Raw genomic sequence first — 23,095 nt, forward strand, 5'->3', positions numbered from 1 at the left:
ACGGTTTAATGAAAACGTACGGCATGTTTTAATTAAAATTGCCTTGACTACCGAAAACAGAGCACACAGATGAGATAGTTCTGATTAGCGATTTGTAGCAAACAAGGCAGAGCAATATCCTCTCGATCTCTAGCCTTCGTGTTTATATACGCGTCTTTAATTTTGACTTCTCTGCCACGTTATTCGTTATTGCGGCAGAAAGTTTCGGCGTTACTTTGTGTTTACTGTGACTTGCAAGAGGCGAGGCAGTGTCCAATCGATTCTCCATCGTCGAAAAAGCGCACGCTTTTCTCTGTCCCTCTCTCTCTCTCTCTCTCTCTCTCTCTCTCTCTCTCTTTTACACACACACATACAAGCGAGCGCGCGCGCACGTTCTTTCTTTATGTGTGCACACGCCTGGATTTCTGTGACGCGTTAAATCCGTGCCTGACTGCACAAAAGTGTACGGTCTCTTTGCGTCCGAATGCAATGACTAGTTTTTTTTTTTTATATCGTCCTATATCATCGCCTTAAATCGCGAAAAAATCATTTGTCAGCGGCGAGCAGATTCTAAAGAGGTTCTGAAAGTGCGGGGAAAGAATTTCGAGAATCTCGACGAACTTCAACATCCCGTGGATGTGTCACGGTTTTTTCTAAAAAGGAGAAGGCAACAAGAATTTTTCTCTCCTGCGGACCATTTCGTGGATATCTCCAACAGCGTTGTGGTGGAAATACTAAACTTGTACTTGACAATGATTTATGAACATTTTTCCATCTACAATTGGCAACAATCGTGATACGCTGAAGATTGAAATTGATCGAGCGAGACTTATCCTACGTATCAAATGCAGTTTCGTTAGCGCTTTAATCAGGACCCGTCTGTTTTTCTCTTCCTTCCTCCATCGGCTGTTCCTTCTATCTTCTTACTTTTCGATTCAATGGGAAAAGAAAGCGAAAGAGGGAAATCCATGTTGCAAAGGAGAAATGGAAAAACAATTACGCCATCAACAATCGAATAGCGAGTTCGGTTCCCAGTCAATTCTGCGGAAGCCTCGGACAATAAGCAATGTAGATAATAGCTTAGCGGTACCTTATCTACCGCCCCCATCCGCGGGCGAAACGTTTGCCGGGATGATAGAAAGTATTTCACGTGGCGGGCGGATGGAAAACTTACAGAGGAAAAGAGAAGTTTTTGCGATACCGCGAAGAACCGTATCAGATTTCCTGAAGCTAGGCGAGAGAGGTTCCCATCGCAACTCGAGTTCAATCCCTCCTCCCCGCTTTTAAAGCTCGGTTATACTTCGTACTTAGTTTTCGCGGCAAGCGAAACTTACCTAACAGATACGAGTCGTTGGCCACGATATGGAATCCGAGGAACGAGGAAGTCGACGTTCCGCCCTTTCTCGGTGATGGACAAATCGTCCCAAGGACAGAAATTGAATGTCGAACTAGTTTCTAACTACTTCGAGGTGGAATAGTTTCGTTAAGTTGACTTCTGCGAAATCGCGCACAACGTGTCTTTTTTTCTCTCTCTGTCTGCCAGCCTGTGCGGCGAACGAGCGCGATCCATTCTCTAGATCGTCCTGCAGCAACTTTGCGAATAATACTAATTCGGAGGAGAGCTAAGGGGAATTCCTCGCAGGTGAATTCATACTGCGAGCGGAATCATTTTTCGACCGTCTTCGGCAGAAGTGTACGTCGAACGTGAAATTGAATTCAGGCACGGTTAAACTTGAAAATTCTGTTCTTATATCGAGGACATTTCGGTTTGCCTTTGTGCAGGCAGAAAGAAAGAAACAGAACGAGAAGAAGAGAACATAGGATTAATACCTATTTCAAAATTCAGCGAATAAGCGAACCGGTTTCTCGTTCGATACCGCATTGAAACAAGATAGTGCAGCAATTCTCAAGCGAGCATTATCTTCAATGATGTAATCGAGAAACGATGTCATATCGCTAGATATCTATTTGTAGAGAAGCACGAAGGAAAAGAATACTTTTCGTTATAGTAATATATGCATAACGAATTCCTGATATATTCATCGAAATGAAAGAAAATCAAGAAGAAATTCGTAATCCGATAGATTCCATATTCCATCGATGTCAATTCCGTGTTTATAAGAATCGACTGCCTTTCGAAACGGAGCTAATGTAAATGACGCAGTTCCGTTTCATCGAACGAAATATCCATCCACATAGCAATTTCGTATTTCTGTTAAAATCTTTTGATAGATTGGATATTCGGTATAACATTTTTCCTTATTTTTACTCGCAGAGTATGCTAACACCGTTTGCCGAGTAAAACCGATATGCGTAGCAAAGACCACAGACTATTATAATATCTTTTACAATTTTTGTCCCATGCTTTTACATTGGATTAAGAAGATACTTGTTGGAAACAGAAAATTTAATACATTGGAATTTGGAATTTGGTCAATATACAAGGAGAGATATGTAAACTCTTAGAAGAGAATATCCGCTACAGGAAATGAAATATCGAAAAACTATTTGTCGAAGGACTTACGGTTGTAAAAGTCACGCCGTTCTTAAAGTTGTATTCATTTTCTTGGAATGGAATGTATTTTTGATATAACGGCCATGTAAAATGTAGGCCATATGAACACGAATACAACCTAACCCCAATCTACTACTTAAACTTGGAACGATTTTAATAGGCAACGCCATCGGTTCGATACTGGTAACAATCACCGTCGCTATTTAATTAAGTATTCAGCATTGCCAGTCTGAAATAGCCTGTTCCAACTTCCAAACATTTGCATATAGGTATGACGTATACTGTACAGTATTATACAAAAGTAGACAAACTATCTACGTTACTGATCTTCTAATAACCAACTAATAATAAAAGATACGATTAGTTAGATAAGCAGAAAACATCTCTACGTGTATATAATTAACATCGATAATAATATGCGCGTGTATTATTTCGTAAGAAAAAATTATACTGGTCGAGGATCGTTCTGCGCAAGATCATAAAGAAATGTTATTTGGCTTTTCCATTTTGAAATATCGAGTTCCACGGAATATATTAATTTCAGAGTTAACATTTAACGTTTATATTACCCGGTTATAAAAGCTATCGAAATGGAAATAAAAACGATTTTATCGCACGATATATTTCGATTAGATCTTTTAACTAAATATTTCATCCGTCTTCATTCGTCCGAAAAAAAAAAAATGGAAAAATTGGAAAAATTTCTTTGGAAAATTTGTTTAGTAGAGTGATTTATTTCATTTAAATAGAACACAGCAACTTCTATCGGTTATCAAACTCATACATTAATTTGATTCCATAACAATATTTTACGAAATGACTATCTCTTCACACGGAACTAGGTACATTAATTCAACGATCAGCCATGGTTCTGCGAATTTCGCTCCAATGACTTATGTTCACAAACGTACTTTAATTTTAATGCTTATGATGAGGTTTATGACGTAGTTTCTGTTCTATGCGAGTTTCATGTTAATAAGTTCGACTGCTCTTGCCGGCCTCGCTGCTGCGCACATTGCACTGAAACATGTATCGTATAGATGTAAAACCTCGATATACTGACAAATTTATCGCGAAATGATTGGATGGAACGTTAGAATATGTTTTTTACACGGCAATATAAATTCCTCGCCCCATAGAGTCGTGTCCCTGGGGAACAATAGGTATTATATGTACTCGTATTGAGTCGTATTCTTGCCGGGTTTTCCCCGGAAGATACATGGTAGCGCGGTTAATTAATTCACAGGTCGAACCTCTCGTCGGCAAAGATCGCACAATTTGGCGTATCGTTACAAGCCACGTGAGCAGTGGCTCTGCTCTTGTTCGTTCCGCACCGGTTTTACGTGTATGCCATCGCGAAATAATCGTATTCCCCTTACGGCCATAACCAGGCCGCGGTAAGACAAGTACGTTTTCTGCTTCTGCGGTGAGTTTCGGAGGGTTTGTCCTCCCACGAGGAATGTTCCTCCTAATTTATGAAACGCAACGAACGTTATACCGTTTACGGAGGCGCCCTCCAAGCGACTAGGTTAGTCCGAGTTGGCGCGCAAAGGGAAAACTTTGCAGGTAAGTAGCAGCCACCGAAGCCGCCGGCACCGATGTCTGCTGGCTACCCTCACACGTTATACCATCGGCCAGCATTTTCTTGCTACGTCATTAGTATTCCGAGATATATACAGAGTCATTGAAACAAAGAAGAACAACGGGGATAAGGAAGGACGAGCAGTTTCAGCTAAATAAGTATCCCACGCACAGAGACACGTTTCTGTACTCGCCCTACTTGCTGCTTCGTCGTAGCAACCCTGCTTCGTATACCTATACATGTATACATAGCCTCAACTCTTATTCTTCTTCTGCTCTTTCTTTCTCTTCTTCTTACTGCCGCCTTCTTCTTAGCGAACTCGTTTTGTATAAGCGCGACGAGAAAGGAACGCGAACTCCCTTAACGAATGCTTTTCTTCGTCACTTGCCGTCGTTCAGTATACGACCGGTCGTCGAGTTGCCGAGAAATATGGTCTGTCTTTGCCTACCGTGCTTCTTGCAATCAACGAAATTAATGAAGCGTTTATGTTGCTCGAAATACATTCAGTGCGGTTTAATTAGTGCCGGCGAACTGGAACGCAGCGGAATACACCGGTAAGAAAGGATTATGCATAATTACGAGTCGCTCGGAGAAAGATCGTTAAGGTAGATACATGGGCGGACAACTTTTCGAGCCGTTGCTACGGCTGTGACGTACCGAATAATCTTTCCTTGAAATTGCTTCGGGCCTCGCGAACGTACAACGTATCAACAGGCAGACATTCGTGTGGCTTTTTCAAGTGGCATGAAATTGCACGCGAGATAATTATCGTTTCCTACTCGATCGTATCTACTCGGCCATTTCGATATTTTTCCTTATTAAACGAATATTTTCCATCGTTCCTTTATGTCTTACTGAAACTCAGTACGAAATCTCGATTAACATACCGACAATCGTATATATTGCCAGTAACCACAATTTTATGTCGATTTAATGGAACAGAGGTCGGCTTCGTGTTTCATCCCGGCGCACCTGCAACAACGCACCTGTTCCCAGAAAATGATTCGAACCAATATAAGGTCGAACAGAAAATTGTTTTTACTCCGAGACCAGGAATGTTCAACGGAAAAATTCAATCTGGAAAACGCAGGAACGCTTTGAGACGACCGGAAGCTTTCCTCGAAGCGGTGCGTTCAAAGGAGGATCGAGCCAACGGCCGCTTTCGTTTTATTACAGTTCCATACTCGTACGTTTATACGTGCGCACACATCTACAGAGCAAAATCGCGAAAACGATACGTCCATGAATTATACACAACGCAACTAGATATTACCGTAATATCCCTGCAACGTGTTAATTGGCGAGGAAACATTTAAAACGATCGACTCGCGAATCGAACGACCGAAATTCACCATTTTCGCTATCCAATATTTGACCGAGGCTTTTCGGTCGATCAAATCCGATCAATTTTACGCACCGTCCTTCGAGCAGTGAAACTTGGTAAAAGCGACGCGATGTGGCCGTACGACATCTCTCTTCTTTGCAAATAAACGTCCGAGAGGTCTCGTCAATTCGTTCAGTGCTCCTCCCAGTCGTTATTAAACTCCAATGGGCCTGAAAAGAAACTGGAAGTCGAACCTTAGTCGACAACACGTCGATTTCGAAGCGTAAAAACGTGCGTTTCGGACGTACAATGACCACAATGACGTTCGAATGTTCGGAGATGTTACAATGGATGAGGGCAGAATGGTAAGGGACACCGATTTCTCCACAATTTCTGTTATTTTGGCTGAATCCGGAAAAGGTCCGAATTGTAGAAGGGAACAAACCGGCTGTAAGGAATAGATCATCGACGGGGAGATGGGGAGAAGAGTGTACAAGGCGTGAGTTTAGAATCGTTCCGAGTGCCAGGTGCAACCTCCCTCTCTTCTCGTTCCTATACCTGTACCCTCGATGAAACCTCTATTCTTTGAAATCGTCCCCGACCATTTCAACCTCGACGATCTCAAAGATATTGTGGGATACAGACGACGGTGATACTCGTGGTTTGACGAATCGATAGAATTTTTTATTTCGAACGACGACGAGTCACCGTTTAATGCTGCAGTCGAGAAGAAACGACAACGAGCGTCGTATTTTACGAAATAATTCATCGCCATGCGTGTATGTTCGTTTTAATAATTCAATGATTTTTTCCCAGTTCGTAACTCGTTTGTTCTACGTATCAAAAGAGGAATTTTTCATAAAAGTTCACTAGCATTAGGTATGTTGCTATTGTACTATATGGCGCAACAGAAAATAGTAAAATAATCACTTGGCCACGATATCAGAGGTAATTAGATTGCCGTATCGATAAATTCTAACAACGATTTAGATTACCGCTGTATGAAATTGGAATGTTTAATGTTGATAACGTTTACGACGAGATGGAAAAATTCATTTTAGAAACGAAGACAAACTTTGAACAGTCTAAAGCGAATACCACGGGTGATATTTACGTATGAAATTTTAATTGCGAATAACGTGCGCGACGCCAGTGGAATATACAATAAAATTAACAAAGAAATCGATGCTAACTAAATTGCAAGACAGAATTTGGAATGTATAATTACAGATTAATTATAAATATATTTATTTCTATACGATGAAATTCTGCTATCGATAGAATTTTCACATACATATGTAATTACGTAATCAATGTGTGATCACATAAAATTTCCTCGCCGGTTTAATTATTTAGCTGTTCAGTTAATACGACACCGGTTTACTTATCTTACCTTCTGCTTTATTTATATATCTGTTACGTTTTTACTTCTACTTATATGTCCATGTATGTACGTTATCTCCGACTGCTAATTACCTTCATTTTTCGTGGGATAACAGCGCATGCTAAAGGATAATTTGTTTAATTTTCGTGTAATATTTGCTGCATTCATAGATTGTTTGTCTCGTTTACTGCGCGAATATTCTGCGGACATTATGAAAAATGATACTTTCGTATAGAATGAACGTAAAAGTTATTTGCATCTAGATAATGTTCTGTAGCCCACAAGAAAATTATACGCTACATTTTTACATGTATTTCCATAAAAATCGTAATATTAACATATTCTATCAAGTTCCTAAAAAAACTTTATATCTGATGACGTATGCGGCAAATAGAACAGAAATATATTAGGACAAGGAGAGCGGCTAATGCAAATTGCGTGATTAGAAATAGTAATAATTAGATTGTATTTTGATGCGTTTACGAGAAATTTAGAAACGTAAAAATGCACAGGAAGATCATAATACTAGCATCTAACAATGTTCCTCTTTTTCAATTGTATCTATAAAAATATAAATTTACACAAATATTCGCAATCTAAGATTAATTCTTATAATAAATTTATGATATCCCAGATTTTTCTTGTTAAAAAATGTCGATATATTCTGTGCGTAAAAATAAAAACAAAGAGATCATATGTATAAACATAGACAGATAAATGCTTGGTTAAAAAATCGTAAGAAAGGCGTAAAATAACGACAATTTAGCTTTTAATAGGATAGTTAAATTTGTGATGTAAGTTTGCGGTATTCACCGATGACTAGAACCTTGATCACTCGTGAAAAGAGCGCTTCATTGGCATCCCATTGCGTCATCGACATTCGTTATAACAATTATCATAACATGTGGGTAAATTCACGCGTGACACAATACTTAAAACATCGATGTCTACAGCCGTATAAATAAATACGGAGCACAATTATTCACTAGATTTATATTTGCCACGTGTAAATCAGTTTATTCCATAATACGTATTGCGAATTTAAATTATGCAGATTTTCATCGCCTACGTTTTAATACCATAGTGTTTCGTTCATCGCAATCATTTCTTTTCTTAAAAACTATAGATATGAACGTAGGCTGAATATAAATTTTACTCTACAATCGTTTCGAACGATGTTTCACCACGATCATCGACATATTTTCTTATGGAGTTTTGTGCGTAAACGTATTCGAGTTTTAGAGTTAAAGATCTAAGTACAGATCTTTGTCCAAACGAAGTTATCGGAAGCACCGTTGATTTTGTTTCATTGTTCGTTTGAATTTAATTAACAAATAGGTCATTGTGAAATTTAAAAATTAATTTGTTCTTCGATCGACGTAAATTAATTTTTAATAATAGGAAAATAAATTTTTCGCGAGGGAGGTGATTAAACGCGTTGAAACAAACGTCTTATCGACGCGAAGCGAATTAGGAGCTTTGAATAATTGGAACATTTGGAACGCTCTAATTTGCTTTGCATCGATAAGACGTTTTCGAAAGAAAGATTACCTACTACAAATAATATTAAATAAAATGTGAGGAAGGAGAAAGCTAAACTGTCGAGTATAGATAAAAGCTGTGCGATCGTGTAGCCGGTACGGATAATATAATTTTCTACCTTATCCGCTCTTGATATACACATTCTTAACGATTCTTACTGAAAATATGTCCCTAGCCCGTATCTTGTCTGTGTTAGAAATACGTAAAAATCCTATATTCGCCGTATCGAGTCGCAGATGGCGCAGAAAACGTTCTGTTCTTTTTCAAAGTCGGTGTTTCAGAACGTAAAAAACGTAAAACATGTTCGATATAACGCGGGTTATAGTCAATGATTTAACGTGCCATCGCGTCTCGTCCGTGATCGTACTACGTGAGTTAAGCGCTCCGATGGAAGTGTTTTCACTCACGATATGCGACAAAATCTTGCATAACGCCATCTGTCGATACGAGTAGATTTCTATAATGCCGATACAACAATACACCCCATAAATAAAAATTTAGTTAATTTAAAATGTTCACACGTGGTCAATCAAGAATTTAAGTTGCGTTAATTTTGTCGCGTTATTATATTCGACCGCATTCGTTAAATTAAATATCGTTCATGCTGCAACTACCGGTATGCAACAAGTACTCTAGCATATGTATATACAAGTTACCGCGACGTTTGCTGAAAAGGTGGTCCTAAACGATTACGACGAGAAATATTTTAGCCAGGCTAATCGTCGACTCGGCTTTCACGAAGAATGGTATTCCGAAGGAGCACTGTGCGGCCAATGATCCAGTAATTGTTGGCACTGTGTCATCGGCATAATGCGCACAGGTGCGAAATCGATCGGTCGGTTCATCAACCGTGTCACCCTAGTACGTTCCACTTTTGTCGCTCGCGTTAGCCGGCGTACAGAGTACAGCGATCCGACGCTAGCCCCGGGAGATCTGGACTCGCGCGACGTATTCCTCTTAGTAGGCTCGGACCATGCTCGAGCGTCATTTGCGAGTTCCGTCACCGAGGAATCAACGATACTTAGATACATGTATACTTAGCGTGCACACACATGCTGCTCACGTACATACGTAAAGGTGGTATTCGAGCCCACGCACGATCCATACACCTGGCGTGCAGAAGGGGATGGCACGCACACGCTGAAAGTCACTCGGTAACACGTCGGTGAGCTATGGGAGTTCGCGAGGTGGTCGAGAGGGAGAGGCAAGGACCCAGCATCCGGGCGAAGGAGGAAGATGGAAACAAGGTTCTCCGGTACACGGTGGTGGGCAGAATATTGATCTGTGGGGTGGGCTTCGGGGATGGTGTCCTCGAGCCCTCCACCCCAGACCACCCACTCTCCCGATCCTACTTCTCTGTCTCACCAGAGCACCCGGCCGGTAGCCGAACCGGTAGTGGGGAGGACGCTAGTTGCGTGATGGTCCAGTCCGCAGCTTCCCGCGAAATCGTGGTGGGACTGAAGGTGAGCGGTAGGGGTAGCACGAAGGAAGGGATGGTGAATGCATAGGGTGGTGGAGGGAAGGTTGTACTCATCGCGGAAAGCCTTCCTCGCGTCTATATCGCGGCGGTAGCTGCGAGTCGCGAGAGCTCGACCGGCAGCTCGTACACGACCCCGACCGCCTTCTATTTCAGCGTACTTTCAGTTCCGTTTGGATACCCGATCACAGAACGAGGCGGTTTTCTGCCCCTCTTCTCCGTCTTTGTCTATTACCCTCTCGCTCGCTTTTTCGCTCGCCCACTCTTACACTTCTCACCCTCTCTTCTCTCTCCCTCACCCTAGCTATCTAGCTGTTGCCCCCTTGGTTCTATCCGCGCACACGCCTCGCTTCTGCCGTCCGCTTCACCTTTTTCTCCACCGCTGTCTCAGTGTACCGCGAGTCGCCTACGTCTGCTTGTAGACCTCGTATCGTCCGCGTGTGATAGTGCGTCAACGATCGTAGCCCTGTTCGCTCGAACCCGTCGTCCGATCACCCAGTCACATCGGCTTCGCTTCGCCACCGTAGCGGCCGGTGCGTACGATGACCGATCCACCTACCTCGTCGTATCTTTCGAGGACGCATTTGAGGAGCAAGTGATCGCGAATCTCGACGAACGCGTCGTAGTCGTGCAGCGTCGAGCGACAACGGGGTAAGCTACGCGAGCACTAGCGTCATCGTCTTCGGAGAACTATCAACGGTAACGATGACGAGGCGTCGTGAACGCGAACCAGCGGTATCGTCCTAACCGAATCTCGAGTCGAAGATTTCGTACGCGAATCTCGAGAGGGATTGGGCAGCGATAAAGCAGCATGGTTTTGCACAAGGACGAGCGAGTTAGCGGACGTGTAACGAACGAGAAAGGGAAGAGGAAGCGTGCCGAGAGGATTTGATGTAAGAGAAGCAAGCCTGCAGAAGTGGGAGCAGCACGCTTGGCCAAGTTGCCTGGATACGGCTAGCAGCACCGTGTTGCGCTCCGCTGAAGTAGGAGGAAGCGAAGGAGGTGGAAGGTGGTGCTAATACACGAAAGGATGGAGGGTGCAGTGGACAGTAGTGGGACGAAGAAGACGATGCACGAGGCCGACCAGGCTACGAACGCAGGCTCGTGCCGCGTCCAACAATCGCGATAACATAGCTGCCTTCTTTGGATACGATTGTCTATAATAATCGTGCCAGAAGCGTTACTCGCCGAGGCAACTCGCCGCGTCCAACTCTTCGTACTCCGGTCTCCGCAACTGCTATCCCTTGAAAACTCATCAACACCTTCAGCGCATATCATCGTTCACCGATACCTTCGATTCGAACTGTACAACCTTTCGCTTCTTTCACGATTCTTCCTCGATTCTTGTATGAAGGTGGTCGCGCGAATTCCTAATGAGAAATTTCGATAAGGTCGCGGATCAGAAAATAGCAGTGTCAAGAAGAAACGGAAAGTGTGTTCGTAGTATTTCGTTCCTCCGATCGTACTTCCATAAGGGATGAGTGTATTCGTGCCAGTGAATACCGTATTCGTAGTTTGATAACGAAAGAGAAAGAAAACGTATTAGGTCGAATACACGCGTCTGTGATCGATACAAGCACCTGTGAAACGAACGCGTCCGAAAGACATATGGAATTTTCTTTACGTACGCGTATCCGGATACAACGGTCCTCTTTTCGCAAACGACGCGTCAGCTCGACCTGTACTTGATACGCGAAGCTAGAACGTTGCCGTGTAAATGGTAAATTGATAAACGATACCGAGACGACAGACGCCGAACGCAATCGTAGGTACGTTCGAACTAACAACTTACAAATCGCTATTGCAACTTTCCAGATAAGAATTCCTATTTTTTTGTCTCTCGCCAGACCACCTTGTCGTGACCAGGCAATGTATTTTCCTTGTTTCCTGATTTCTCCGATTCGTAAACGAATAAGGTTTCGAGAACGCTTCCCTTTGACGTTCAAAAATTGCGTCACAAACGTGTATATTCAAGCATCGTTTCAAGGGATGCTGATTAAAGCCGAGCACCGTTTAAGTAGCGCGAGCAACGCAGCGTTACGTAGAATTCTCGAAAGATTCCATCGAATATCTTTGCAATTGTACGAAAGATTTTTCGAAGCCTTCTATTCGGAGCAGGTTGACGTGTACATTTTTGTCATCTGTCACTTCATTTTGTATGCAAAAAGTAAAGGCCTCGTGACGGTAGTCCCTGACGAAACAGCTACAATCTCTTTATTCGAGGAACTGTAAACAGTAAACCAAGGGGCTAGCCATCGTTCAAAATGATCTTTCATTTTCTGGATAGTCGTAAGCTTAATATCAATACGCGGATGAACTCCATTTCCTGTTAGCTTCGGCTTTTAAAAGCTCCGATTTTCGTGTGCTGTGTTACATAGAACGCAGATGCGTATAAAACCGTCGTTCGTAATATTTCTTGAACGCGGAAACGCATAGATCTTTCTCGCAATTGCACGGAAACAAAGATCGGAATACTAGAGTTCCAACATTTATTATACCGATGGCGGAGGCTAGGAATTTCCGTGGGAAATTTCATTTTCAATTTTTGGCTAAAAATGTCCAAGGCTTGTGATACGGTTTTGAGTAAAAGTTGCTTAATCAACAGGTATTGAAAAGATCGAACTTTCCGTGACTGAAAACGATTCCAACGATACAAATAATTAGTTTGGCGCGATGAATAAATGCGGAACAAATTAATCGTATTCTTGATCCATTTCCAATTGTTATCAATAGGTTACGTTGTCTTGAGTATCTTGAAACGCCTCTGTCCGAACTCGAGACATTTCAAGATCCTTGACTTACTGTAACTTGCTATAATTTTGCATGTTATTTATCGTTGTACGAATTGTGTTTCTTCGATAATCGATTTAACATCGAATAAAACATCGGTTCTGTAAGTGTCGAATTATTCGCTTAATACCGTTTAACGTCACGATCAGAGTATAATGAAATTTCTTTGACTCAACGTTGATTTATGGGTTCTCCTATTTGTTTATTTGATGTTATATCAAATTTGTATTTTTGACTAGGTCGTAATATCGAAATTAATTAGTAATGCACGCAAGTGTAGATTCAACGACTAATTTAATTATATTACGATAAATTCGAATAACCGACATTTCTCACGAAATTTCCCTCGTAGAGTTTTCACCGTAATGCTTTTGTTCTCATTTCCGTTACATTTAAATTGCAGCCATCGCTTTGTTAACGCGATACGAAATTAACTTACCACGTACAATAACGCGATTAAACACCGTAGCTTTCCCTATAAGAGGCAAATTAAATATCGTCTAAACCGTAACATGAGGCGAGGAACAACATTCACACACGATAAATTATAGTAGTAACGCATTTGTTTTAAACATCGAGTCACAAAGATCGATATTAATCGAATGAAATGTTCCTCGTTTGATATCAATCGGTCATAGGTGACCGTAACGGGTTCAGTTCGATCTAAATTAGGCTATCTCGTTGTAAAATGTCCGAGTTTAATCTGTGTTGTTTATCTTACGTGATAAATGCGATTGATCGATTTATCTCAGACCATCCTAGGGCACCTATGACTCGATCGTACTAATTAAAAATGATCCATCGTTCGAGCTTCACGGTACGCGATGTTCTGTATTCTCTCAGCATAAAACGTTTGTTCTTCCTGTAAACAAATAAAACAAAAGGTTTCGCGTCTCCAATCCTTCACGGGATTTCCGTTGTACCAAGCCAAAAAGAATGGGAATTTATTATTTTCGAAGTAGAACAACTTGCTGAATGTCGCTTAAAGACGAGAGATAGGAGAAAATAGGGTCGCGGAAGTTGTTTAGTTGGTCACATTGATACGATGGCACAATTATTTTCAGGTGCTTAAAGCGAGCATGCTCGGCGCATGGAGAGGTTCGATGCGGATCTAAAACCGTGGTGTCGATAGGCAGCAGCGGCAGTAGCGACCACCAAAAAGTTTGAGCGAGTACGCGTGTGGCGGGTGATTGTACAAAGGAAAAGTGTCGAGGACAACGATTGGTTATGACGGCAAAGTCAGGCGGCATCGTTTCGGGTGCATCGTTGTGACGATTAGCGTACAACTCGCGGTTCGATCGTTTGCCTGTCGACAGGATGATCAGAATCAGGAAGACAGTTCGCGACGAAGAGTTCCCGGGCGACGTTCGAGACGGTGATCGCAGTTCGTAAAAGTGACACGAAAAATATATAGTGTAGTGCGCGCACCAGTGGAGAACGGACGGACGACGGAACAGCGGCTGGAGAACGAAAGGAAGGGAGCATTCGCCGGATTCCGGGTGGCCGACTCTTGCGAATAGGAAATGTCGAGCTGGCCGAGTCTGCAAAATTCATTCGCCATGGCGAACCAGACGAGAGGTCTGCCACAGATGCGAATAAAGCTTTGTACGGTCAGCGCCGGTCTCCAAATAGTCCTCTTGCTCACCGTCCTACCTCAAGGTAAGTTCCGTATCCGCTGATTTCCTCCGATCTTCCGTTATCGTTCGATTCGCCATTCGATCGTTCGACGTCGTAATTTCCTACAGTTGAGGATTTTCTTCGTCCAAGGGAGAATACACGCGAGGAAAAGCGTTAATAACGTTCGATAGCTTGCTGAAATTTTCTTTTCCACTACGTGACAATTTTAAAATAACACGAGGATGATATGAAAACTGACCGCTGGTGATTCTTGAAATGTAGTATCGCTATCGACGACATATCGCTCTTTAAGTTGCTTTCTTCTACTCTTCCTGTTAATTAATTTGTATAATATACAATATAGTCAATATAGTCTGGTCGATATTCGATGAACGGTACATTCGATTTTCGTAGTTTCTACTACTTTTGTGTTTGCTTTTGTCAGTTTACGAAATTAATTTGCAGAAATTGCCTTACGAAAGGCGTTTAACTGTTTCTTCCAACGCGACGTCTAGTTAACGGCTGGGAAGTATACGTTACAATCCGATTTAATCAAAGCGATCGATCGCAGGAACACGCATATTTTGTTATGCGACCACCTCGTAATAATTTGCATCGTGTATCGGTGTTTCTATATGCAAATACTTTGCATATTCGAATATTCTCAAATGTTTGTAGTAGACCCGCAGGTTGTACGCTTACGGCTGTTGGAATTAAATTCTGGTATCTCATTCTGTTTCTGACGAGTTTTAGAATCGTTGTTTGTTATCAAGAATGCATGTACATGGTACGTATATCGAGGAAAAACAGCCAAATTCAATAATTTTAGAACGACACCGATAATTTAACCGTATAATACAAACAATTACGGTTATTACTTATTTTTATTAAAAGTATCGCTAATACAAGTTTCAGAGAAAGTAAAACAAAGTAATAAACAATCTAAATTTTGTAGTATTTTCTGTGTTGACGATATTAATTTACAAAAAGCTCTCTATATTAATCATAGTTAGTTATAACGCTCGATTAATTATAAGCGTTATTAGCTATTATTGTTAATCATCATTATTATCGTATGTATTTACTAATACATTATCATTAATCGTTAACCACCCATCGTAAAATAATTTACACACAGTCGTTACAAATTTCGTGTACACGTAGCTAAACGATATATCGATGTGTTCGCGAACTACCCGCAACAAATTTTTGGCAAAGAATATTTTGTTAAACGGTAGAAGATAAGACTGTACTGTTTACTGATTCATAAGGAACAATTACGAAACTCTAAACTAGATACAATTTAATTCAACGAAGAATTCATTTTTCAAGAATAAATTACGATCGTACGTGCGATCGAAAGTCGAGACAAGGATGCAATCGTAAAATCGTAGCTTTTCCCGATCGTCGGTTCGTTTCGTCGCAAATTAAACTTCTTGTAGTTTTTATTCTAAACTAATCCTCCCCTCCTCTGTGCCAGAAAACTTTTGATACCGATAGAGACAGAAATCGTACGACCCCGTTTTCAGTTCTGCCGTAGTGGCTCGGTTCCCACCTTGTAAAGTGGAAATCCAAAGTGAACCTCAATTAGAGGTGGTACGCCGAGCTTATCGAGACTCGCTTTCAAAGCTATTTCCTCCATCTCGAACCATATCTCCATCTTAGCTTCTGTCCTTCTTACGTTATACGTATATTTATACAGGAATCGACACATATACATAATATATAAATCTATTGCAGTACACGTAAATGTAGATATCCATTGGTCTACGTATGTATTTTCTAAATAGAATTCTGCATTTTCCCAATTTTCCTTCGATATTCTGTTTTACGTTGTTTTTAAGCTATTTTAGGTGAAAGTATACAGTCGAGTTTTTAGTTATCGCGTGTCAATGTTGAATGCAATGTTCAATCATAGAGTGTTAAGCTTAATGCAAAAATTGAATTTTATTCGCGAAAATTTTAACGTTAAACATGTTCAATTTTAAACGTACGCATGCGACCAAACTACGAACCTTTCGAGTTCGTTTCTCGTCAATCAAACGTTAATGAAAAGAATTTCACGCTCCATTTTTTAAATACTCTATATTTCGACCGCGACCGTACTAAATTAATCATCGATTGACGGGCACTTAAGCGAACACGGACGTGGCAACACTTAAATTTTCACCTTCGCTACCATTTTTCCGCATGGTCGGTGAAACGAACATGTCCGAAATTACATCCGAAATATAATGCTTCGCGTCTCTGGCCGTTAGAGAACTTGCGTACAGCTCGTTACATGGAAAGTGGCGTTCAAACGCGTGTAATATATCGCCTTGTCAATCATAATCAAGGTTAGCAGACCCGGTGTCAGTGTAGTCGGTATAACGAAATCAGTCTCGCTTCACATTGTTACGTCCTGCCATTTGAATCGATGTCTGATTTCACTGTCACCAGGAAACCGCGTTTACCCCTTTTTCCACTGTGATTGATAAACGCAGGCTCTTTATTTCGTCTGTATTTGCTGGTATAAATCGTTGCACGTAATCTTTTCACTAGCAACTTTGAAGTAGTCCAGATGCTTTCTTTATTTCTGTCGAAGTTGTATTCGTTCCACAACTGGCTCGATTCTTCACTCGGAGTTTATTCTTAGAAACGTGGTTGGAATTTTGGACACATCACGGTCAGTGCTTGGAACATAATTTACATTTAGTAGGAAGATAGATCGTTTTCGTTTCGATTATTCGTTCCAGTGAGAATTAAGTCTGAAACAATCGAAGAAAACTTAGTACTCATGATAAATACGATAATTTCTATCTCGTCTATGATTAAAGACTGATTCATTTCTTACAGGTTCTGAAATCACAAATTGTTTTAAAAATTACTCTTTCATGAAGTTCGAGCGTTAAGAAAATTATTTGCACATAGTTAGATTTTCATAGACGAAGAAAAAATGTGATAACGTAACTGATAATACGCAAATTTATATATGATATGAAAATTTAAATTTCAACCATGCGAGATAATATATTATCAATGCGAGATCAGAAATGTCGTATCCTGACGAGTAACTCTCGGTATTTGAAATCGTAATTACGTGTTCTTTCTTGACAATTACGCCACTCTGATTAACTTTTAAACAGTTTCTGCAAATTGACTGATCACGGTATTGGTAGAACAAACGACTGTCGATAAAACACGCGTCATGAAACGTGGTCTGGCTGTATTCGTGACGGAAACCAAGGTTACAGACGGCAGTAGATACGGAATATCGAGCACAGACGCAAGGAACAAGGAACAGGTTAATCGGCTGGAAAATATTTCTTCTGTATAAGAATACGGATATGTTCTTTAGGTTATTAATTCTAGGGAACGCGTGTTCAACGCCGAACATGAGATGTTACAAGAATCTTTACAAGTTGAAATCTTATAATAAGAATATCGTGTTGTGATAGATCGTAGAGAATGGCTAAAAATGCACCGTCACAGGAAACAGGAAATCGCTTTTCCGTATTCCATTCTCATCCAACGTTTATATCGAAAAAATGTTTATTCCAGTTTTTAATACTTCCTGAAGCAAGAAACTACAATGTCTCGGACGTGCATTAGCTGCATCGCCCCGCGTTAAGTATATGAGTGGCAATAAAAGAAGTCTTGAAATATCTTGCAATTTAGCGAAACGCTCGTATAAAACTAACTGGTGAAGAGTCAGAATTAAAGAGAGATCTGGTAACCAGTTATGCAAAAGTGTGATATAAGAGAGCATGCAGTATAATTAATCTTTGTATCTTTTCCTCTCGTATGATGAATAAAGCAACGGAAACTACACTCCGATGTAAATGAGTACAGAATTCATCCCTTTTACTGGACATCGTTTATTTCTAAATTCACGAAACTCTGTTTATAAGCATCCTATTCAAACGGTAGCGCATGCTAGATTTTTCTCTATGCGCTTTAGCGACCACTCTATCTGCACTCCTAAATTCACGAGGTTTTTGTTTAGAAATATTTTACTCGGCAGTAGTAACACGCACAGATTTTCCTTTCGCGCGTTTCGTCGCACACTTGACGTAATGCGATCTGAAAAGTCGCCTAATATTTTCATCCCATCTGCGTTCTGTCGACACCGTTCGAACGTGGTGATCGACGATCGAAGAAATGGACGGAATCGCGTGTAATACAGAAGCTACCCTTCCGATGGTTTTTGTGCGCTACACATTACGCTAGATAAACGACAAAAGAGCGTGTAAAGAAAGGTTAAATGCAACAATGGGTTGGCTCGCTGGTAAAGAATGTATTTTCGAAGGTCGAAGCTCGCACATTTCTTCGTTCGGCCAGGAGATTACAGCCGATAATAAGTCATCCGATTTATCGGCATGTTCTGACTGAAATATCCCCTTGAAGGGGCCAGATTTCAGAGGTATCCACCCGCAGCGATGCTCGCGATTGTGAGTTATTTTCATCTGAAAGGCGGAAAGCTCCTTGTAAAACTGGCCGGGACACTACGTATTTTTCCATTTTAAGGGTTACATTGACCAATGGTGGTTTCTCGATTATTTACGCTGGCAATAAGATTCATTGCTATCTGTATACGGTTATAGTATATGTTTTCTCTGACAAATAACTAAAAAGAAAAAGAAAACAAATGAGGATACGAAACAAACAAGTGAAAGAAGATTCATTTCTTCTTAGCTTATTCATTCATATCTTAGCGATCCAATTGCATATTTAATTACGCACTACGATTCAATAATACAAGTGTCTCTTCTCAATGTGAAACTAATTCATCGGGTAGAGACGGTTAGTGTAGAAATTATTCTTCATCATTGAACGATCGATTGTCGAATCAAACCTCTGGACATCTGTCAACTCTACGACAGAACCGAAGACATTATCGAAGAAAATAATCGCATTAAAGATGACCATTGCTTCGCAAGCATGAGGAACTTTTGAATGATACTATTAAGGACAAGGATATAATGTACAAGATGTTCGCCAAGTTCGTACCGTTTTCAAGCATGTAGTTTTGTACCTTCGGTTATGATGAAACGTAGCCTCCATCTCCTTTTACGACTTCTTTCCAACAGCTTCGTTTGAAAATTCTTTTACAAGAATGAAGTTCCTGTTCTCTCCGTTTCGGCAGATTTTTCCTAACAATGGACGTTGTAGTGACCTGAACTAATAATAGTCTAACGAGGCAATCTGGGGAATATGCCTGATGCTGTAAAATTTCTCAGTCGATGTCCTGTAGTAAGATTTTCGTATCTTTTACAACACGAAAATCCACAATATCATGATGGAAGACGACTGCCTTTCGATACAATAATTTTTCTAAATGTAATTTGAGTTTTCTCGTAGGCTTGAACAAAATCTGATCTTCTATCAACTAGGTGGTGATCAGTTAGGTTGCAACTGTTCGCTTGTGGTCGCAAACCTTGAACGATGTTAATGTTCAAGGTGGAGGTAGATCAAAGATATCTATTAAGCTTGTGTTCAATAAGTTTATTAAAACTGTTTAGTTTAAACGGAAAATTATAAACTGTACGTAACGGAGTTGAACTCAGGCGAGTGCGTGATGAGTCTCTTGTCTCTTGAAACGCCTGGTGCTTGTATCCTAACTGTCAGTCTAGGGGGTGTGTTTTAGTCAACGTTTCCTATGAAGTGGGAATCTGTTTCTGTCCAATCCTGTAACTGTCGACCTGTCGTGGGCGTCTCTCATGTGGCGCGCCTTGTGCGTACAGGGTCGAGGGTGCGTAGCGTAACGTCCAGTTGGCGCCCTCGTCCTTGGTCTATTGTCGCGTTCTCATCAGTTGTTAAGGCTTAGGACACGTGGTTCAGCTTAGAGCGGACCCGTCGAATACTTACGATGCTACTTAGCCTCTGAGCGTGTAAATCGTACAACTTACGACCTGACAATTTCCAAATTCCCCAAAAATGGCGGATGTGCCATCCTGCAAACTGAGGATCACCCAAAATTTCGAACATCCTCGTCCATTCTTAAACAACCAAATTAAAGATACATCCATCGACGAGAGAGGGAGAGAGAGAGAGAGAGAGAGGGAGAGAGAGAGAGGGAGAGAGAGAGAGAGTTTTAAAAACGCAGTTTTACATGCAAAGATGGAGCAAGCTCAGCTTTTAGGGTTTCAGGGTTGGTAGAGCTCGAGCTTCATCGGTTGGTGCGCACGTTCGATTATGCAGCTGTTAGACGTCAAGATTTTTACATCGCATTACCAAGAGGCTGGAAACACATCCATAACGTTCGATATTGATTCGTAGAAACACGCGCCCCCCTCCTGCTCCCCCCGCCCCTCTTTCGACCGAGCGTGCACGGGCATTAACTGAAAAGAGCGCTCGAGAGGCTTACGAGCGAGATTTCACCAAGAGGAAAAATGTTTTTCAGTTCTGCGTGCCTTGTCGGCTTAACCTGTCGTCTCCTTCATTGTATTAGCTCATGCTTGCATTCTTTCATGGCCTTTTGGCTGATTTGACTTTAACACGTGAATTACACAGCGTTACACTGCAATTACTTAAATATACTCATATAAAAGAGTAAAGAACTGGTACTCAGATCTAACGATATTGTTAAGTTGTATGATAAATGACTATTGCTTTGTTTCTTTCACGCTTACTAACACATGTTAAAGATTCAAGTTAACTGGTAAAAGCTGTCACGCGTGAAAGTTTACCGCAGCACATTTTCATGTAAAATCTCATTTTAAAGTAAAAGGTTAATAAAACGGGGCATAAAGTGGAATTAAATATTTTATCATTATGTAATATTACATGAAAGGTGGAAAGGGTATTTATTGTCTGAAGCGGTTACGTTGCGCTTGTTGTTGTTTTTATACAGATCTTTTTTTAAACAACGGAGGGATCATCGTTAGACTTCGTTGAAATGATCAAAAGATAGAGAGTACATTTTTCGTTACTCTTAATAAGATGTCCTCATTTATATGGAAATTTATCGGCCCTAATCGTGCATAAAGATTAGCTGATTTTAATGCAAAAAATGTGTCAACGAGCAGTCGTAGTTGTCAAGTTTTTGCAAAGCGTTTTCCGTTTAACGTGTTTTGCAGCGTTCGAAAAAAGTGATACCCTCAAACAGCGATGTTCAGCATAGGTATTATGGTCGTGATCAAATTGATCACTGAAACTCCAATATTTTTTGTTCCGTGAGGTTTGTCACATGTTGCACTGCATTATCGCATCACGCGAAACGATCTTACGACAGACAAATATAGAATACTGTAGTGTGCAGGTAACATTAAATTACTTATAATTTCAAAAATAAGCCACGAAGGAAATTTTTTTACATGATCTTCCTTCATTGTCTGTATAGAATGTATAGAATCAGACTCTTTTCTCAACGCTCTGTATATTTCGCGTGTTAATAGCGTTCAGTTCCACCAAATTCTTTCAATTGCTAAACGTATAACACGTATCTACTTATAGAAAACATTTCGTTATGATCTAAGAATTGAAACAGCAACTTTAACTTCCTTCCATGTAAAGATGTTTTACGAACCTTGAGAACCAATTTCGCATTCTGTTATTATATTACTATCGTACGTATTATATATTTTTTTAGCTGTCAGCTTCTCATGTCTGTTAGTTAAAAATGATATTTTAAGCACGATATTTATTAGCTTCGAATCGCTAACTGGCAAATGGCGAGCGTACAAGCAAAATACACGAAGATATATTATTGAAACGAGCTACGCGTTGTTTTTCAAGAAAATAAGCTTCTTCTACCTACAGCAGAAGTTTATTTATGACTGAGCCCGATAAAACAATCGCGATAAAACAACCGTATTATATTTTATCGTAAAAGGCGAAGTCGAATTAGATAGAAACACGAAGGAACAGCAAAGTACAGGTATTGTGATACGGTGTTGCAAAATTTTGATTAATTTCCCTTCGTTCCTACGTTTCTACTTAATGTTACTTTAATGTCTCTCTATTTTAATTGTTTCAAGTGTATGTCATTGATAAAATTACATTGTACGCTACTATGAAAGTTTTAGAGAGTAATTAAGATTTATGGTTGGCCTGTGAAAACTTTGTTGTTTATGTATCATATCATTTATAATCATAGAAGATAGCAAGATTAAGTGCGACATCTTTAACTCGATATGTAAAATAAAATATACCGCAGTGTACTTGTAGAAATTATTCCTTTATTGACAAATTCGAACTATTCGACATACGGCCTGAACAAGCACAGCTACGCATCCAGCAAGATCACGTTAAGAAAGTACTGGTCGTTTAACATTCACCAAAGCACTCGAGTTTCAGTAGATTAGCCTTTAATCGATAACCGTTCGATCAAAATCGTTTCGAAGTAACCAAGCTTCGACGACTTAGTCCTTGGCAACGAATTCCAGTTCGAGTTATTGTCGACGATCAGATTGCGATGGACATATTTAATATATCGTAGAACAATGTCAGTTTTTACAAACAACTATCGACATTATCCGTTCGTCATTCTGTAGCATTTTATAGGATCGATAGTGAATTCGATTATGTATTAATTTGATTATAAGAGTCATCTATGTAATACTTAGGATGTTTCAGCTTTCTCGCTACGCTTTATCAAACTTTATTAAAAGGTTATGACAAAAGTACAAAATAAAATCGGACTGGTTTTTCCTACGATACATTAGTTAAACGAGCATTACTTTCAACGGTGAACAAAATATTTTGCTGGCTGAGTACTTTGTTTTAGGCGTTTTATATGTCGGATTTCGTTAAAAATTTTGGGCGTGAAATAATTAATAAGTATAACAAAAGCTATTGACAATGTTCCTGGGCTCAATAACGAATCCACGGTCAACGGGTAAACTCTTTGTACAATGGAATACATTTTGTAGCACGCAGACACGTTAACTCAGACGCTGGGTTAC

General features: G+C 40.4%; 1 protein-coding gene across 4 annotated transcripts in view; it reads left to right on the forward strand.

The window, feature by feature from the left end:
* The first annotated feature begins 9,875 nt into the window (after positions 1-9,875).
* Positions 9,876-23,095, forward strand: part of LOC100643274 (neuronal acetylcholine receptor subunit alpha-7) — a 264,223-nt gene continuing 251,003 nt past the window's right edge. For 2 of the 4 annotated variants that reach the window (XM_048414508.1, XM_048414506.1), the window contains exons 1-2: positions 9,876-11,572; positions 13,658-14,252. In XM_048414508.1, the coding sequence (XP_048270465.1) occupies positions 14,117-14,252 (136 nt within the window). In that variant the 5' untranslated portion in view covers positions 9,876-11,572; positions 13,658-14,116. The remainder of the gene's footprint in view (positions 11,573-13,657; positions 14,253-23,095) is intronic. The other 2 variants (XM_020867826.2, XM_048414507.1) reach the window with 1 other exon arrangement.

This window comes from Bombus terrestris, chromosome 2 (assembly GCF_910591885.1).
Source record: "Bombus terrestris chromosome 2, iyBomTerr1.2, whole genome shotgun sequence".
NCBI lineage: Eukaryota > Metazoa > Arthropoda > Insecta > Hymenoptera > Apidae > Bombus > Bombus terrestris.